Source organism: Oryctolagus cuniculus, chromosome 4, assembly GCF_964237555.1.
Source record: "Oryctolagus cuniculus chromosome 4, mOryCun1.1, whole genome shotgun sequence".
NCBI lineage: Eukaryota > Metazoa > Chordata > Mammalia > Lagomorpha > Leporidae > Oryctolagus > Oryctolagus cuniculus.
This window is the reverse complement of record NC_091435.1, coordinates 15,957,606-15,968,871: the sequence shown is the minus strand read 5'-3', so window position 1 is coordinate 15,968,871 and position 11,266 is coordinate 15,957,606. Positions and strand designations below refer to the sequence as shown.

The 11,266-nt window shown below is 37.6% G+C and overlaps 1 protein-coding gene across 12 annotated transcripts in view; it reads right to left on the bottom strand.

Annotated features, from left to right (window-relative positions):
• The window catches only part of GRIK1 (glutamate ionotropic receptor kainate type subunit 1), a 437,503-nt gene that overhangs the window by 17,752 nt on the left and 408,485 nt on the right, over positions 1-11,266 (bottom strand). For 9 of the 12 annotated variants that reach the window (XM_070071886.1, XM_002716785.5, XM_008267173.4 and 6 more), the window contains 2 exons: positions 8,099-8,324; positions 1,315-1,565 (listed from right to left, as the gene is read on the bottom strand). In XM_070071886.1, coding sequence (XP_069927987.1) covers positions 1,315-1,565; positions 8,099-8,324 — 477 coding nt within the window. Of the gene's footprint in view, positions 1-1,314; positions 1,566-7,981; positions 8,325-11,266 lie in introns of those variants that run through there. The other 3 variants (XM_070071889.1, XM_051819209.2, XR_011387736.1) reach the window with 3 other exon arrangements.

The window sequence follows — 11,266 nt, the reverse complement described above, 5'->3', positions numbered from 1 at the left end:
TGAGAAAAATATAGGAAAATGAATAAATCAGAAGCAAGAATAAATGTTTAAATGAAAATTTAAATCAAATGAAGCTGGTAATTATGGAAAGCACATTAAAGCGTAATATACACAAGCTTTTATTTTTCGAATTAGTTGCATAAAACAAGATACCTCAAGAGCAAATACAAAGTTAAACCGAAGCAAATCAGCCCATTCTTCCTTTTAATTAAAGACAGTTTTCTAAAACAAGATCTAGGAAAAAGGTGCTCATTGTTCTCATGATTGCTTCTTACTTCTCGGCAAGATTTTCAGATGAAATCATGTTATAATAAATCACCTACAGATTTTAGGTGCGTCAGGAAGTCTTCCACTTAAAGCAAGTGCATCTAGTATCAGATTATTAGTCAGAATCAACTACAGAATTTGCAGGGCCCAATGCAAAATGAAAAAAATGAGACCCTTTGTTAAAAATTATTAAGGATTTCAAGATGTGACAACCTAGCATGGAATAGGCTGTATTATTAGTAATTACATTCCAATAGTCTCTTAAAGTTAAATGGATGCCCCAACGCTCTGCAATGACCATGAGCTTTGTATTTTGCTTGTCCTAATCTGCTTATGAAAAAATTCTTTTTACAATCATCTTTTCAGAAAAGTGAACTTCCTACTATGAGTTATTTTAAAAATAAAAATAATAGGCACAATGGTTGACTATTGAAATTGTCCTATCCTATAATTCTAAATACAAGTTTGAAAAACAAAGCCTCAAAAATATTTTGTTATCACTTCTGTATTATTTATCATATTTTTGGTAAAAATTTTTGGGCAAATTATTCTTTTACCAATGATATTTTGAAAAAGGAAATGCTCAATTTCAAAATACTACATTTATATGCTTATATAAATAGTTTTGCCTTAACACATCTGTTTTAAAATATATACTTTAGGACCTGTAACATTCTGCTCAACTATCTTTTTATATCTTTTCCAATTTTGGATTTATTGCTTCCTTGCTCTATCTAAGGGTTTCCATCTTATGAGCAAATAACTGTTCAAAGAAATTAACTGGGTTTGGTATTTCTGCACTGTCACTCCAAATAGCACTAATTGGATTTAGTGTATAAGGCTCTTCCTTCTTCTCATTAATAAATAATGGAGCTGCAGTGCCAGCAGCACCTGGCAGGGATTCAATAGCTCTTTGCTCTAACTCAAAAATGGCTCTTCTGGGCATCTAATTCAATAGACTGTTACAAAAAAAAAAAAATCCTTAAAAACCCCAAACTTAGAGAGTGCAAACTAAAAACTACCCAGGCCTAGAAAGAGATGACTCACCTGTTCAACATCGTTGTTCTTCCGTGATTTGTATATAAATTCTCCAATGGCTACAAACACAGAAAGGACCAGTCCGGCAGCCAGAACAATAAAGATGCCCCCAATATTTTCCACTCCCAGAGCACTGGCTTCTTTGTTGTCTTCCTCAGGGCAGCCGTTCCCTCGCCACCATTTCTCTTTCATCATATGCAGCTTCCCTTCTTCTTGTAGTTGAAGAATAGCAATTGTGATTTTATCCCGGTAAGGAGAGCCTGTAAGTGAGATAGTTTGGATGTTGGTCCCCAAGAGGTTGAAGAAGATGTTGAAAAGCATGTCTTAGTGGTAACTGCTTTGTGGCTGATGTGAAATTACCTACCCACAAATGGACTAGTAAAAGGGCAGGCAGGTTCAGTCCTACATTTTGAAGACTGTAAATGATTGGAAAGGGAATAGCTGATAGGTTAGCCCTGGCCACACTGTTTTCTCCTTTTAAATAAGAAAAAGCTAAGTATGTTTCCAGTAAGTTCTTTATGAGTCTTTCCCCTCATGACAACGAAATTTCTTGGTGTGTTTAGATTCTACTTTTTCTAGGCTCTTAGTTGTCTCATACTGTGACTGAGTCTGGCTAGATGTCCACCCATGCCATTTCATAGCCTTCGTGGGGAGTAACAAGACTTTTCCCAGTGTCACTTTCAGTACTCATGTGACTGATTGTTAACTAATGGGAGATAGTGATCTATGACATTTCTGGTCCTGTGTCATAAATTTTCCTAGCGTGCTCTTCTATTGTACTCCCCCTTTTTCCTAAGGTACATCAAGAAGGAAAGGATTTCAGTCTCTAGAGATGGTACAACCACAAAGTTAAAGGAAACTGAATTCCAGGATGACTGCATGAAGTAGATCCTCTTTTTCAATCCACATTGGATTACGAAACAAACATTTACTGTGTAAGCCATTGAGTATTTGTAGGCATTGGTTTTAGTTGTCAGTCCATTCTGACTAATGCATCAATTAAAATATATTTAAGAGTTGATTTTGAAGAATTCAAAGGTCCTACAAAATTTATTTAGGTTTGAAAAATTTGCAAGGAACTTACTGATATTATTTATACTTTAAATAATGCCACTGAACTTTTAATTATGTGAGAGTTAGGAGGAACCAGCAACTATCCATAGACAAAGATTCTCTGTACTGAATTCCTTATGCTAATCAATGCAAAGAAAGTGAAAAAGCAAGGTATTTTTAAATTTAGTTTCTCTTTGGATGCTAAGAGTTTTTGTTATTATTTATAGTAGTTATATATATTCCTTAGGAAAGTCTTACATCTTGGTTTTCTCTGCAGACTTTAAAGTCTTCCTTGGTAGAAGAAAACTGAGAAATTATGCATGTTAGGACCAGAAGAATATTACTAAGCCAGAAAAAGAAATGAATGAAACCCAGACATCTACAACAAAATAGATGGAACTGGAGATCATTATGCTAAGTGAAATAAGCCAGACCAAGAGAGACATATTATATGTTTTTGTCTTATTTGTGGAAGTTAATACATAGAGAAAATACGAAAATTGTGTGGTTGTCCTGTCTTCTGGTATTTTACTCACAAACACTGCTTCAGGGAACCACACCAGGAAATGACAATGCACCCTTCCTTCATTGTCCTGAATCCCTGCTCTGTGAGACTAATATCTCCATTCTCATGGGAAGATAGTACACATGCATGTATATGTCTACATTTGAAGTGAATGTGGCAAAAATGATTTTAAAAAAGTAAAATTTGCAAAAATTTAAGAAAAGAAATCTTAGGAATCATGTAATCCTGTCCACTTGTTTAAGAATTGAAGACGTTTAGGAACTGAAAGTATAGATGAAACTAAATTGCTGGTTGGGCTAAGAATTAAACTCACTTCCCTTTATCTCCTATTTTTTCCTGTTATTGTGGTGAAAGTGCTGGCATACCACCCCTCTTTCTCCACATACAACTTAGTTTCTATGGGATGGTTTAAGTTACAGAAGCAGATTTTTTTTCTTCCTATGACATCTCAAAATAGTTTTATCACTCAAAATCAAATTTAACAGAATAGCAAAATATTTTGGAGGGAGATTATAGGTTATCAATTAAGAGCATGGATTTTGACTGAGAAAATGGGTCTTGAAAGTCAAATAAAAGATATTGACTGTTTGCTTAAATAGCCCCAGAATAATGGCTACTGTCAACATTAGCAAGCATTTAACATATCCATAGCGTGTGAGCAATCAAGTGAAGCAGGAGTGCTTTGCTTTAATGTATGTGAAAATGATTTGGAGAGGCGGTGGTTGCAGCAGTAACCCCAGCAGTGTACACAGTGGGCACACTATAAATGTTGACTAATGCCCTCCTTTCTGCCTTCAGGCTGCACAATACTTAAAACATTTCAGACAGATGGAGATCCAATCTCTGTTTAAAGTTGATCTCCAAGGAAGGTAATTTCCAGCTTTCCACTAACCTGTTTAAGCCTTAACTGCTCTCATTTTCTTGAAGTTTTATGTTAAATCCCTCAGGAGACACATTTCCAGAACTTCTGTCCTGAGAGCCTCTAAGAAGCAAAGTCTTCAGTTGTGTCCTGTGACTGATTAAGTCTTCATTCATGGGGTAGAATCTGAGCCTGAGGGACTTAGCCAGAGCAAGACCCAAAGTATGTGAAGAATGTTTTTATATCTGCACATACTTTGACTTCCATCATGGTTGTTCTTGCTTAAATGGACTGAATAACATTGGAATTGATTTATGACAAGTCACTTGAAAAATATACACGAATACACACAGAGCTTACTGATCTTTTCTTATAGCAACTGATCTTTCTTAAAGAGTCAATTTGTCATAAAAAACATCTCACAAACTTATCCAACAGCTGCAGTCTCAATGGATGTACTCTCTGAGATCTGCCATCTGTTCCAATTATTCTTTCATTGTTTTTGCTTTAAAAGCATGACAGGTTTATAACTGCTGTGAAAAATTCCTGGAGTATATTTCTTTACACCTAGGGAAGGAGGAAGGCTTTTCAACTTTTGAACTTATTATGGATGAGGTAGACAAAAATGAGACGGAGGAGGTAAATTCAAATCACTCCATCACCAGTCCTCCAATCACATGCTACTCGCCGTGAGTTAAATTTGAGTTACATTCCATTCTGTAGAAGGAATACTAATTAAACAATGATATGTCAAAGTGCAAATGTTCTCAAGAGGAGTGATACACTTCTATCACTATTACCGCACAGAAAATTCCACAACAAAGAGGAATATTGAAAGGCGGTGGATGAATAGATTTAGCCTAGCATTTAAGATTTCAGTAAGACATGTGTGTATCACATAAGGGTGCCTGGGTCCATTTCCTGGCTGTGGCTCCTTACTCCAGCTTCTTGCTAATGCAGATCCTAGGAGTCAGTAATGATGGCTCAAATAATTGGGTCCCTGTCACTGGGATGAGAGACTTGAATTGCATCCTTGAAATCAAACCTGGTTTTGTCTTCAGACCAGCCCTGACCATTGAGGCCATTTGGGGAGTGAACCAAAGGATGTGATGTGGACTCTTGTGTGTGTCTTTGTCTTGCTTCATTTTCTGCTTCTGATTCTCAAATAAAACATAATCAAAAAAAAAAAAAAAGAAAAGAAAGAGAGAGAGAGAAAGAAAGAAAGAAAGAGAGAAAGAAAAAGTAGGTAAGGTGGATGGGGTTATAGAATGGAATGATAAAGATGCAGATTTTTTTTATTTTTAATTTTAATTTTTTAGATTTATTTATTTGAAAGACAGTGTTACAGAGAGAGGTAGAGACAGAGAGAAAGAGAGAGAGAGAGGTCTACCATATGCTGGTTCACTCCACAAATGGCCGCAATGGCCGGAGTTGAGCTTATCTTAAGCCAGGAGTTTCCTCTAAGTCTCCCATGTGGGCACAGGGGAACAAGCCCTTGGGCCATCCTCTGCTGCTTTTCCAGGTACATTAGCAGGGAGCCGTATCAGAAATGGAGCAGCTAGGACTTGAACCAGTGCCCACATGGGATGCAGGTGCCACAGCCGGGGGCTTTAACTCGTTGTGCCACAGCACCAGCCCCTTTATTTTATAATTTAATTAAAATGGTCTTACTAGGGAACTACATTTAATCCTCTAAGAAGATGCAAAATAAATTGCAATCAATCCTGTGGTCTTGATTCTGCAAAGATTCAGGCAAAGGCATCTATCCTGGTGTTTTTGTCTGACTTGTGGCCTCATTTACTTAAAATCAGCAGTGATGAGATAGAAAATAATAGTATCTGCCTTACTTCTCCCACTGCTATTAGGAGAGGTAAAGTTTGGTTGGGGGTGCGGGTTAAGCTGACGCCTGCAGTGCTGGCATGCCATATGGGTGCCGGTTGGAGTCCCAGTTGCTCTGCTTCCTATGCAGCTCTCTGCTGTGGCCTGGGAAATCAGTGGAAGATGGCCCAAGTCCTTGGGCCCTTGCACCTGCGTGGGAAACCCAGAATAAGTTCCTGGCTCTGGGCTTCGGATTGGCGCAGCTCCAGCCATTGCGGCCATCTGGGGAGTGAACCAGAGGATGGAAGACCTCTCTCTCTCTCTATGCCTCTGCTTCTCTTTCTGTGAACCTATGCTCTTCAAATTAAAAAAAAAATGTTTTAAAAGAAAGTTTGGTTCTAAAAGAGGCACTAAAGAGGTTTCTTTAGTGCCTAATATCCCTATCCCACTGAGTCTCCAGCAGAACACATTGACTAAACCATAGAAGAGCTTAGCAGTTGGAGAAAAATAGACACTTCAGTGTCTGTATTGGTACTTTCACCAGGAAAAGTTACCAGATACAAAGGAATAAGAAGGTATTTAAGCATGCCCTAGACTAATCATTTTACAGAAGATTTATTTAGAGGGTATATAGGATGTGAATAATAATAATAATAATAATAAAGCTAATACCAGGTGGGTAGCAGGGAAACAAATTGGTTGTAAATTAAATCTAAAATTTGAAGAGAGTTTGCCTTTATCTGGTGAACTGAATTAGAGTTTTTACAGTTAATATAGTTAAATATGAAATTGAGTAAAAGAGACATGGTGCCTTTTTAAAATTGAATTTATCACCAAATTAAAATGTGAGGACAGATTGCCTAAAATCTAAATTCATATTTTACTTGAACACTGGAATTATCTGTCAACTTTGTGTTCAAATTGTCACATTGCTACAACTGACTGACTTGGAAGGTAGCTACCTCCTTACATAACAGTGAGCTCTCTACTGTGCTGGAGCTGCACCACTTCCCTCCTGCCTCCTTGAACAAACAAGTTTTATTCACTGTTGTTATCTGCTTGACCTTTGTAAGCATTGTGACGATTGCCTAATTTTGAACATCAAACTGGATAATCCCTTTCAAAAACGAATAATAGCACAAACGAGCAAATCAAATCTACCTTGGACTCTTAATCATCTGGTTGGCCTGTGACTATTATTTCTGCTTATTCAATCATGCCCAGTGGTCTAGATGACCCCTGCTTTGGAAAGCTGATAAACAAATTATCAATGGCTCACTTCAGAGGAGCAGGTTACCATCACACAGATTTTTTTATTATACTTTTCTATAGATAAGGAGTCAGAAGAGAGGGAATTGTCTAAGGAGAGAGAATTAGTAATTTCCCCTTGAATATAGGAGAATATTCTATTCATATTTATTACTGTCATGCAAAAAGACACCACTATATGGCTGTGTAGTTCTACAAGGCAATAATATCTTTAGAGAGAACAGTGCTACAGAACAAATAATAGAAATATTTCAAGGTTTTAGGTTGTAAGTTAGCATTGATTGAATCTAGCAGCTTGCCTGAGCAATTTATAATTTAATCTTCGTCCTTTATCTTTTGGCAGCTATAACCATCCTTTTTCATCTGCTGACATGAAACATTAGCCCTCTAACTTTTGTCATGTACACACAGAATTAATTTCCTTATATTCTAATATAATTTCATAGAGACCTATGAGGGTACTTCAAAAAGTTCATGGGAAATGGAATTAAAAGATACGTTTGTTTTGGTGCAAGGAAAAGGAAATATAGGTTGGACATTTAGTGCATTGGTTAAGATGCTGTTTGGAGTGCCTGTATATTATATCAGGGTGCCTGGGTTTGAGTCCCAGCTCAATTTCATGTTCCTGCTAATATGCACCCTAGAAAGTAGTACTTGAGTCTCTTTTACCCATGTTGGATACATGAATTGAGTTCTGGGCTCTTGGCTTCAGCTCCAGCAATAATGGGCATTTGGAAAGTAAACACCAAAAAAGAAGATTCCGCCCCCACCCCTCGCTATCACTCTGTGTGTGTGTGTGTCTGTCTGTCTGTATGTCTGTCTGTCCCTCCCTCTCTCCTTGTCTTCCAAATAAATGAATTTTAAAAATAAGATCCATGTATAGCTTTTTAATAACACACGTTTTTCGAGATCTTTTTAAAGATAGCTTGTATGTCAAGATTAAAGAAAATAGTGTGAAACTGATTAATTAGGGAGATAGTCTCTTTAAGATACTTGTTTGGTATAAAATAATAGAAATATATGTTTTCTTAAATAGTTACATGGCAGAATAACTTGAAGGAAACACAGGTTGAAAATTTATTGGACTAAATATCTGGGAATATTCAATTTAGATCATGCCTCTGATCTATATGGGCATTCCATTTACTTACAGGTCCACACAAGGCATTGGGTATCTTCTCAGATTGTCCAACAGAGAAATTTCAGCCCATTCTCTTCCATAGTTGCAATAAACATCTCAGTCTTGGCTAATGCCTTGACCCTCTTACCGATAGGTGTTCCTACTCCGTAACCTTTGGAGTCAATGAGGCCCCCGATCTGAGTGAGGTTGCAGTTTCTCTGTGTAACATACTCGATGCTAGTGGACTCCATCAGCAAAGCATAGTCCGTGGTGAGCACTCTCTGTATGCCCTCGTCATTGTTTTTTACCAGGGCTGTCTGCTGTCGGCTGCTCATAAATGCCCACATCTTCTCATAAGTGGATATTTTCGATTTCTGCAGGGAAAGAAAGCACACCCACCAGCAGAAGAGTGCTGAAAAAAAAAAAAACATGGCCTAGAGCTATTCAAAAACCCAGTGGTTCCATTAATATAAGGAATATTCTTTCTTAGCATTAAAGGAACCAAGATGAATGCTCTTTGGACTTCCATTTGGTGTCTGATAAACAGCCCAGTTCACTACAGGAAAGAACTTGGAGGCATTAAGGCAGCTATGGAGAAAAAGGGAATTTTGACAGATTGGTGTAAGACATTGGCTCAAGTCCTACTCTTGCTTTCAAGTTAGGGAAAACAATGTTGGTACCAATAATAGCACTTGTTTCATGAAATGAGGCCTCTTCAGAATATGGGCCATGGGCCATAAGGTGGTTTGCTCCCTAACAGATTCCCTCATTTACTTCATTTACCTCCAACTGCTCAACTTCAGCAGGCTTTGTTCTACTGTTTTCAGGTATGTAAATTTCAATACCTGTCCAACATTCCTTTGCTGGGACAGTCCTGGGATAAATTGTTTGCTTTCTCTGTTTTATTTGTGAAGGAACTGTCATTTACTTCTATCTTTTCCAGAAAGAGCAGAATGTAAATGTTTTTTTCAAATGAATATTCAGATCAGAAAACTCTTCATACTGTATTTATATACCTCTAATGTATACAATTTTTCATTGCAATTATATTTTAGGTAATTAAGACATGCATATTTCATTCCACTTCAAAATGTTCTGATTTTGTCATTTACTTTATTCTTCAGCTCTTTGATAGATTTAATATTAAACTATATATAATATATAGCACAAGCATTGATACATACACACCAATACATCAGCATGTTACTTTCTTTTTAAAAGTACCATTTTTGTATTGCTTAGAGATGAATTTTCCATTCCTTTGAATAGTGATATTTGATTAAACCTATTGCACTGTAGTCTGTAATTTCCATACTGTCCCTTTTTCCTCCTGAATTTGTCTTCCTTTGCATCAGTAACCCTTGCCCCTGTCCATTTAAAAGATGAATGATATAGTGGGAGTTACTGATATTTTCTAGCCATTCCAGTTCTCACACGTTTATATGGTTTTCACACATGTTAGAGAGATTTCTTGGCAGGCACAGAATACCTCCTCTCAGGAGTGCAGAGAAGCTTAAAACACGATTTTGTGCCATAAGCAGTAATTGGAATACCTGTAGAATCAACTCATAGCATGATAATTCATGCTCAAGTGTTCCTGGGGACTCACTCAATTCCTAGCTCTATTTAAGACCTGGACTAATAGTGTGGGCTTTATGAGTTACAGAAGGACAGATGGCTTTATTTTGGATTGTTAGGCATTTGAAAAGGCCCCTGAGAAAAGTCTTGTGAGACAAATAACAATTCAATAAACAGTACCTTACAAATATTGGCTTTTTAGGGGACCTATTGTGTTGTGAGTAGGATCCTGGGAGTTAGTTCTCAACCCCAGAGACAACTGCAAATGGGAACTCATGTCTCCATATCAAATGTATATTTGTGGGTGGGGACAAGTCAGAATCAATGCCTCACTTAATGTGTGATTTCAGCCTTGCAGTTTGATCATGCTAAATTCATCATGAAGAGCTATCCATACAGGTGCAGGGAGGTCAGCCTGCCTTTTGGCTGTAAATGCACAACGGGAAAAATTATTTCTCCATCAGGAAACTACCTTAAGGGAAAATAATTTTCTTTGAAGTATGAAATTTTAAAGCTGTCAGAGACTGTAGAGATCAGCTCATTCAAACTGCTGCTTTCACAGAGGAGGACATTTTGGTACAGAGGGTTTGGAAACTTCAAAGAGTCACAAAGGAAGTTAATACCAGAGTTCACCTTGGAACTTGGACCCCTAATGTCTAGTTTAATTGTCTTTGCACCGGCACTGCAGCTCACTAGGTTAATTCTCTGCCTGCGGCACTGGTACCCCGGGTTCTAGTTCTGGCTGGGGCACCAGATTCTGTCCCTGTTGCTCCTCTTTCAGTACAGCTCTCTGCTGTGGCCCGGGAAAGCAGTGGAGGATGGCCCAAGTGCTTGGGCCCTGCACCCGCATGGGAGACCAGAAGGAAGCACTTGGCTCCTGGCTTTGGATCGGCGCAGCGTGCCAGCTATAGCAGCCATTTGTGGGGTGAACCAATGGAAGGAAGCCCTTTCTCTCTTTTCTCCCTCTTTCTAACTCTGCCTGCCACCCCCCCCCCAAAAAAAAAAAAAAAAAAAGAAATCGTCTTTGCACCATGCCTTGCTAATTTGGTGGAGGTGGATATCTAAATTGCCAAAATTTTTTCAAGAATGATTTAAATTTTTTTTATCTATATGTAAAATACAGCTTATATTCATGGAGTGATATTATTCCCTGAGACAGCTTGCTGGTTGGACTCATATTAATAAAAAATAGGGGGTAGTCTCCACATAAAAAATTCTATGAAACATGTTTTTCACCATATTTACCTTTTATTGAAATGAATGTGGTAAGTACAAGGGTCCTTCAAGAAGGTTATGGGAAGTGAAATGAAAAAAATATATTTATTTTGATGAAAAAGCATTTTCAAGTTCATGGATTTTTCCATAATATTCATTCCATGAACTTTTTGAAGATCTCTCATCATTTAAAAATATGGAGTTTTGATCTATGGACATAATGGACAAACCTATATAGTCAGTTCATCAGTAGTAAATAGATAATGTGTGGGAAATCCTTCCAGGCATCAAAGCAACTGAAGGACATAGAAGGGATATGAAGTGTATTGAGTTGTTATCAAGTCCCTATCACTTGTGGTCTAAAATTATCTGTGATGAAGGAATTGATATTTTCAATTCTTGGAAGACATAGCTATGAGTATGGCACAAGACTGGCTTGTAGCTCATATCTCCTATGACTCACCATGTGGTGCCAACTGGATTCAAAGTGGTCTAAACTCAAGGAGAAGAGAGATCATGCATG